Source organism: Cyprinodon variegatus, unplaced genomic scaffold, assembly GCF_000732505.1.
Source record: "Cyprinodon variegatus isolate N-32 unplaced genomic scaffold, C_variegatus-1.0 Scaffold319, whole genome shotgun sequence".
Taxonomy (NCBI): Eukaryota; Metazoa; Chordata; class Actinopteri; order Cyprinodontiformes; family Cyprinodontidae; genus Cyprinodon; species Cyprinodon variegatus.
This window is the reverse complement of record NW_015150772.1, coordinates 55,348-64,202: the sequence shown is the minus strand read 5'-3', so window position 1 is coordinate 64,202 and position 8,855 is coordinate 55,348. Positions and strand designations below refer to the sequence as shown.

At 37.2% G+C, this 8,855-nt stretch overlaps 1 protein-coding gene across 1 annotated transcript in view; it reads left to right on the top strand.

Annotated features, from left to right (window-relative positions):
• LOC107090978 (girdin-like) overlaps positions 1–8,855 on the top strand; it is a 72,641-nt gene that overhangs the window by 43,655 nt on the left and 20,131 nt on the right. The window contains exons 19-22 of the mRNA XM_015384648.1: positions 588–749; positions 2,758–3,035; positions 3,148–3,291; positions 6,444–6,630. Coding sequence (XP_015240134.1) covers positions 588–749; positions 2,758–3,035; positions 3,148–3,291; positions 6,444–6,630 — 771 coding nt within the window. The remainder of the gene's footprint in view (positions 1–587; positions 750–2,757; positions 3,036–3,147; positions 3,292–6,443; positions 6,631–8,855) is intronic.

The window sequence follows — 8,855 nt, the reverse complement described above, 5'->3', positions numbered from 1 at the left end:
TATGTGTATATATATATATATGTACGTGTGTATGTGTATATATATATATGTATGTGTGTATGTGTATATATATATATGTATGTGTGTATGTGTATATTTATATATATGTATGTGTGTATGTGTATATATATATGTGTGTATGTGTATATATATATATATGTATGTGTGTATATGTGTATATATATATGTATATGTGTATGTATATGTGTATGTGTATATGTGTATATGTGTGTGTGTGTGTGTGTGTGTGTGTATGTAACAGCTGTAATCTCTTATTTCACAGGATTATTACACACGGTTATTGCACAGGGTATTAAATATGAAACAGCTTATTGCATAGGATATTAAATAGTGATTGCACATTAGTTATTGCACAAGTTATTGCAGTTATAGTGCTGCATTCAAAAGTCTGATGATGAGTCAGATATCAGATACCTCCCAAAAGTCCACCCTACACACGAGATCTTTACAAGGTTATCTGCTGATTCAACTGAAATCAAATTAATTTGCATCTTTTTAGATGTATTTGGTACCACAGTGTTGCTGCAGATCCTATAATAATTAAAGCTTCTTTTACTCTCCATCAGAGAGCTGTGGCAGTGGCAGGACAAGAGGCTTTGCAGATGCGCTTGTCTCAGTCCCAGGAGGCGTGCGAGCACCTGAAGGAGCAGCTGGAAGCCCTGCGTCGCCACTCCCTCAGTCTGCAGGACTCCTGCACCAGCCTACAGACACTCAACACTCAGCTACAGGTGACCACACACACAGACAGCTGGAGGATGGCTGAAACCAGGAGTTCATTACCTTTTAGTGTCACTTTTTGACCCGTTTTCAACCAAAACATGCTATCAATTTTCAAAGAACTTTCCTGATGTGTTAAGTATTCATAATCACTGTCATGCTGGTAGTTATGTAAAGCCCAGAAGAGACAGAGAGCAATCTCTGCGGTACCATTTTACACACGATCTATGAAATATTTAAATGTATGGCAAAAATAGCATGATATGAATAATTTAGAGACCCACAAATTTCACGGATTCTTTTCAGCGTGATCCCATTTTTTATTAAAAAGTACAGATCTTTCTGATGAGTGCACTTTGGTGTTAGAGCAAACATTACTGTGTAAACATTTTTCCCGCCTCTCTATTGCATGATAAAAAGGATCCAAATTTCTGTACTTTTTCTTTACTCTTTAACCCTTTCAGATGACTCAACATTATAATCTCAAACTAAAAGGTATTTTATTGGGAGTTTATGCAATACACCAACCCAGAATGCATCAGGAGAAGGACTCGTGTTTATAGAACCATTTTACACCGAAAGTTTACATTAACTGAGCTGCTTTCACAACTGCAAGGTTTTCTATACCAACATTTAAAACTCAATTTGGCAACTCTGTCATACTGGACAGAGTTGCCACCTCTATGTTTCAACAAAAGTATGATTTGATCTGGTAACATACAGAGATAGTTAGAGATTATGTTTTACTTGTTACCCAAATGTATTACCTTGGCTAAATACATATCCATAGTGTCTTCTGCCTTTTTTTTCTTTAAAAACAACTAAAACCTACATTTTTTAATGCTGAAATTCAATTTTCAATTCAATTAATTAATTCAGCTTATTTATATAGCGCCACTTTACAACATGTCAGCTCAAGGCAGTTTACAGAGACAATTCAACCAGATCATACAGTCAGATTGATCTGACCACACCAACTGTATCTATGAATAATGGGACTTGTGAAGGCAGATATTATCCTGCATTTAATGTCGGGGTTCGCATGTATATAAACGTGCAAACGTTCAGAGGTGCAGAGCAGATCTTCAAAGATGGATTTCCTTATGCAATTCTACCAACTGTATCTCAAAACTATTTTTTTTCTGTTGCTTTAATCAAAATGCAGATCATATTCTACTGACCAGACTGCTCAAATTCATGGGTGTAGGTTATTTAAATGTAAACATTTATTTGAACAGACATTTTTCTGAATTCTATTAAAAATGGCTGCAGTTTTATATCTTTTGCACTACTTCTGAAACTAGATATCTAAATATCTGCTGTCGTTATATAAAGAGATACACTGGTCTCAGTATTATTTATTTAACCAAAAACTAATCATAATTTAAAGAAAATTGTTTAAATTGGAATGACATATAATGAAATGTATATCTTTGAGTTCATTCATAAAAAGGAAGCATCAAAACCAACATTTTGAGAATCATAACCAGATTTCTGATAAGCAAATAAAAGTTTATTTTGCAAATAACTTTTCTCTTTGTGAGAAAAACTGTATGTAAATAGAACTGTTAACAAAACATTTCTTTACAACTATTAAATTCCATAAAAAAATATCTTTCATTACAAGTCCAGAAGTTTAGAACACAACTTATTTTTTTATTGAGATTATTTTTTTGTTGATTGAATAATATTGAGACAAATTGTGTTGTTGTCACAAAGGAGGTGGTACAATGCCAGAAGATGGAGATTTTGGGCAGATTTAGACATATATACAGACCTTATGAGTATGTTTGTATATACAGCACATTTAGTCAGCTCTAATTTTATATACTGATTTCCCATATGCTGGACCTTTTGAAATGTGTCTATATTAACATCTCTTTAGGGCTTTCTAGAAGGATATCTTGTCAATCTTGTCTTACCTTATTTTTAGAGCACATGCTACACAACAAGCCTTCATGGTCATGTATGATACACAGATTTACATACATGGTCTCTCTGTCATATCTGCACACTCAGGTGGATCAAGCATCTCTAAGCTCCCAGCATGCAATAGCGTTGGCACGCTGCAGTGAGAGCGAGGCCCGACGCGCAACCCTGGAAGCTGAGTCAAAGGTGTGGGCACGGGAACGAGAGGAGTCGTCGGCCAGGATGGAGGCTCTGAGGCGTGACCATGAGCGGATGGCAGCATTGCAGCAGCAGCAGGAGGTGGAATTGGAGGAGCTGCTGGAGAAACATTCACAGCTAAGGGGCAGCTATCGCAACCTGGAGGCTCAACACAGGGAGCTGGAGGGGAGGTAGAAAAACTCCTAAAAAAATCATCAATATCTACACATCTGACAAAGGATTCTTTAGTCCACTGTCTAGAGTTAATATTCCTATAGATTTTAATACTATTTGTGTTTTTAGGTACAAGGAGCTCCTGGATAGTAAAACCCAGCTGGAGGAGAGGGAGAGAGAAATAAAGCTGGAAAGGCAGAAGATGGAAGCAGAAGCCCAGAAGACGCTGGAGAGAGAACGAGAGCTGGAGAGGCTGAAAGACGACTGCGAGAGGTAACTGATCCAGACAGCTTCCTCAGAGTCACTTTCATGAGATCTGATCAGCCTTTCATGGCAATGCTGTTCATTTGGATGCAGGGAGCTGCCGCGGTAATGCCTCTGTATGAGGCAAAGCGAGCTACACAGGAATCGATTTGAATGCAAATGTACTAAATAATGCACTGAACGCATTTTTGTCCCTGATTGCAGACGTTTGGGCTTGAGAACTGAAAAAACAAGGTTTCACTCCATAAAACATAAGAAACAAAACAAAAGTACTCCAAGTGAAAGTAAAGTTTGTTTTGAGGAGAATTTAAACTACTTTATTATAGCATCTGAGTGAATATACACTGTTAGATATCTTTTTTAATGAGTTTTTGTATTTATTTCTGCAATAAATCAGGCTTACTGAGATCTACAGTTTAAAATAAGTGGTTCTGATTGTAATTTCTCTCGAGAATGATGGGTATATAATATTAATGATCATCATCATAAGATGCTTGTGTACTATAATTAATTAATCAGCCATCATCACGCTGAAGCAACTGATTACTGACTGATGGCGCTAATGACAGCCTGCTGAGATGGAGTCTGTACATGTCAGACTTTAATGCTGTATTATATAGGAATATGCATAACTGCTTAAAGGCTTCACCCTTTTAAAGATCCCTGTTCAAAATAAGCGATTCCCTCAAGGTGTCAATTGGGTTAGGGTTAGGTATGCATTGGGACTGGTTAGTTTTAAGGTTATGGCAAAGTAAGGGTTAAAAATGACTGAAAATCAATGGACGTCTACGCATGGTCCTCACTACATATAGCAGAACATGTGTTTGTGTGTGTGTGGGGGCATAAATATCCTGTTAGTCATTTAAGCAAATAGCCATTTTTTGTAGATGCAGAGTTAACCACTGAAAGGCAGGGCCACATGTATCATCTATGGAAGAGCAACATGAAGTTTTTAACAGATGTGTTTTAGTTTCTTACAAGTCATTGGAGAAAAAAAATTATTTTAGGAAGCCTTTGAGCCAGACAAAAATCTTTAAATTATTAATAGTTTCCCTTCACAGTGCTATAACAGTGCGTGCCGGAGCCCTGAGAGCCTGATAATAAAGACAATCATTTCCTTCTGTAACAGCACTGTTTGATCCACTTTTTTCTCCAGCCAATCTTTATGGAGTTATGTTGTTTTTATGAACGTGTGCAAATCTAACTTTTATTATCTTAGAACACAGAAAGACCGTCGGCCCAGAAAAGAACAGACAGAAACTGATTTCCTGATTATTTATAGAAAGATTAACCAGTGTAACTTGGATGTGTTTGCAAAATCCAGTATTGCTCAGGTTTTTGCGAAAGTCACGTTGCATGTGGACAATTTAATTAATATTCTTTTAATTTTTTTCCTATTTAAAGTTCTCTAACTTCAACGTCTTCACTGACAGGATGAAACGTCTTCCCAGGACTTCCTGATACGTTATTGAATCCAACCAGCCTTGCATCCCTTGCATGTCGTTGCACCATATTAAGCAGCCCATCACTGAACCACAGCTCTCTGATATACCACAAATCTAGCAACCTACAAACATACAGCTTTAATTTATTGTTCAATAGAACAGAATAATTAAACCTCTGAGTCTTGTTTGTATATTAGGAGCAAATTAAAGCTGACCCTCCTCGTAGTTTTGGATTTTTGGTTGGTGGACACCTTTGAGCTTAGCTACTGAGCCTTATAGTGTTTAGTGTGCGTCTTCTCTGTTCTGTGTGGCGAGTGACAATAAGTCTTTCAGCAGTTTTTTTTCTAATTGTTTAAAGATTTTTGGCCACCTTGCTACCACCATGCATGACAGCCTTAGTCTTGCTTTAGGCAGCAATGCCTTACGAAGGTATTCAAACAATAATCTTGATTTGACAACCTTTCTAACATGTAAAAATGTGACCACCAACAGTCCAGATGCTTTTTATGTCAAGCTCACGTGTTGAGCAAACCCGGCTGCCTCAGGCGTTCCTAGAACCATGCCAGGTTACACAAGTGTGCTGAGAAAGAATACTGTATGTTGAGAAAGAACTACACAGCTTTCAGATCAGTGGCGATTTATATGTAGGATTTAGGTCTAAATCTGGATAAAATTAATTTAATATTTAAAGAATTTAATAATTTAACATCTTTTAAATATGAGGATAGTAAAGCAGCCATTTTCTTTCAAATAATTCTGTAATACAGTATTTAGAAAATTTAAATCGCAACTGGAGATTGTCTGCTATTTTTCCTTCTTTTATTTTTCTTAACTTCTTTATTTTGCATCACTTTAGTCTCTCTATTATACATTTTATTTTTTCACGTTTCACATTTTTTCAATATTGTTTACATCCTTATGCCACTACAATGTACTTTTTTTCATGTACAGCATTATGAATTGTCCTCTCATTGCATTGTGCTACATAACAAACTTGTCTTATCTTTTTTGCTGTTGCAAACAGCTCTATTCTTTCAAATTTGTTTATTGTGATTGAACCTAAAGCTTACGTAAAATAGTTTTGATTTTTTTAATTGTAGGGGCAACTTCAGCTAATATGTTTTATTTTAAATCACAACTTCTGTTTCTCCTAATTAATCCTCACAAAAGCCAGTGTTTATCTCTCAGATTCATGCACTTTGACCACTTAACTGTTCTCTTCTTCGGCCCTGCAAAAATGATCTAGAAATAAGTAAATATTTCTTATATTAAGTGTATTTTTAACCTTAATTTGAGCAAGTAAATAAGATGATTTGCCAATTGAATGAGTATTTTTACTCCTAAAATTAGATAATATGCACTCTAAATAAGACAATGCATGTTTTTTTCTTATTGTAAAAGTAAATTGTCTTGTTCCATGCAAAGTGCATGCTTGCAAAGTGTTTCACTTACCTCCTGAATTCCAGAAAAAATGCACTTATTTTAAGAAAAAAATGACTGAATATTTTGATCTAAATTCATCGGGTTAACATGAAATAAATCAGGAAAGCATGACTGTTTTATGTAAAAGTGTGATCTTTAAAGGTTTCCTCCAGGATGCAGCCTGGCTATGTCAATATGCATTGAGTTTCAAAATGATAATTAGAGAGCACTCAGCAAGCAGTGACTCATAGCCCTTCATAGGACACACACTGATGATGCATGATGGTGTTGCAGGCTGCAGGCCCAGCAGAAGGACTGGCTGGCCTCACAGGCAGAGCTGCTGGCTCAGGGCTCGGTGCTAAAGGCGGAGCTGAGTGCCTCCCAGCTGGAGAAGACGCGACTGGAGGGGGAGCTCAGTGGCCTGAGAGAAACCAATCAGAGCCTGGACCTCAGCAATGCCCGGCTCACCAGCCAGTACCAGGTAACGCACTCGACCATACAAATTCACCTCCTGAGAAAAATTTCAGGGCCTTTGTAGCTCATGGCTGACTGGGTTAAGTAGGATTTAAAATTTCATGTTTAAAAAAACTCGGGCGTAATATCCACTTGTAATACAAACAAACTGATCTAAAATCTGGACGATTTTGGGGGGATTTAATTAAACCCAGCAGATTTTACTGAGCATTTCCCATAGATGTAACAGGGAGGAACCACAGTAATATCAGTAGGGAACAATGGCTGTCTAATATCACATATGTGATACAAGTCATTTTCAACTTTACACATCAGCCAGATATAATGTATTTACCCAAATAGAGAATGAAAAACCAACTCGTTCTGAAGGATGCAGGAATCTTTTATCATCCAGACAACTAAATCCTGTGTAAAATCCAAACAAGCACAACTTTTTAAACACGTTTGATCGGTGAGACTAGACAGATGGAAATTGACTTCCTATAAAAGGTTTTAGAAGTCAGCTAGCAGATGTTGTCTTCTGCTGCTTGATCCAGCTGCTTATGAAACCATCTCTAAACCACCTGGCACCATTGAAATAGGGCTTAAAGGCTTTTGGTGTAACAAAAAAAAATGGGGTTAGACAGGAAAAATCTCAAAAGGACAAGAAAATATCAGACGGTTGTTGGTGGAACAGATTGAGTTACACTTCCACAATATAAACATGAATGTACATTAATGCTTATTCTTATATTCTCTTCATAATCTAAAGGTTTTTGCTATTTGCCTAACCTCCTGGTTCCAGTGGAAGTGGAAGCGATGCAGGCTGGCTGCTCTGCTGCTTCACAGCTGATCGCAGCAACTCAAGTTAATCAGAGCGGTTTGACCGGGTGCCCCGCAGTGCGTTACTGAAGCGTCCCAGATGCAATGGTCGATTCTCTGAGATAGGCGACTTTTCTTTTTTAGCTGTTTGCTGCTCCAACTCTAGAGCAGGCAGCAAATCAGCCGATGAAAAGCAAAGTAGAACCTGTTGATTTAACAAGTAAAAGACAACATGCAGACTGTAGGTCACATTTTCTGTTTTTTTTATGTCATAAATTCTGTTTAAACAGTTAATCAAAAGCCATAGTAAATATGAGCACTGAATTAAAAATAATGACTGGAAAGCTACTGATTTAAACTAATTTCTCTATGATAGATCTAAAGAAAAAAAAAAGAAAATGTGATCAGTTAAAGAGCAGGTATGCAAGACTCTGGTAGCACTGGTAAAATAAACACTGTATAGGCTTGTTTTTCTATTTAAAGAAGTACCATAGCGCGATGATGCATATCTGACGTGATCCAAGTCAAACTATGCACAGTCGCTCCCGGTGTAATTAGGTGTCTGGGATAGGGATGTCCTGATCCGATATTAATATCAGTTATGTGTCTGATATTAGCCAAAAAATATCCATTCTAGTCTCTATATTAGTCCTTGTGAGGTTCACATTGAGACCGGTGCCTACATCCGGCATTATGTGTGAGAGGCGGGGCACACCCTGGAGAGCTCGGCAGTCTGTGGCAAGGCAACACAGAGACACACACAGACACATAACCATGAACAAACAAACTAACACCTAAGGAGAATTTAGAGAAGACAATTAACCTAACAGTCATGTTTTTGGACTGTGGGAGGAAGCCAGAGTACCCGGAGGGAACCCACACATGTACAGGGAGAACATGCAAACTCCATGTAGAAAGAGCTTGGGCTTCCAACGGCACCACCGTGCAGCCGCCAAAAACTAATATTGGGTATATTGACCAGCATCTAAAATCTCTGACATTTTCATTCTGATAAAACCACTCTAGCTTATTGACAAATATTACATGGGTCAACTGTTCTTATACCTTTTATTGTTGACTATGGTTTTCTGTTTAAGCCTTTTCTAACATTCTACAGTGCAAAATAGGTAACAAAAGTATGTATGATTCATGCCAATGCCAATGTCACTATTGTTATTTCTCAAAGCTATTGGGACGTCTGGGAGAAGCCGTGATGGAGTCGCATCACTTCCACATCCAATACATCATAGCTTTAAAAATACAAATTAACTTTTGAAGAATACCTACAGTATTCTGAGTCATTATTATTAATACTAGCATTTTTCTATTATTTTGTTACAGTTAGCAAGCATTATTTTGACCCCTTTTGTAACTTTGTGGGTATTAAGTATTGTTTGACTCAAAGCAGGTATCATCCTTGCCTTTCTCAAT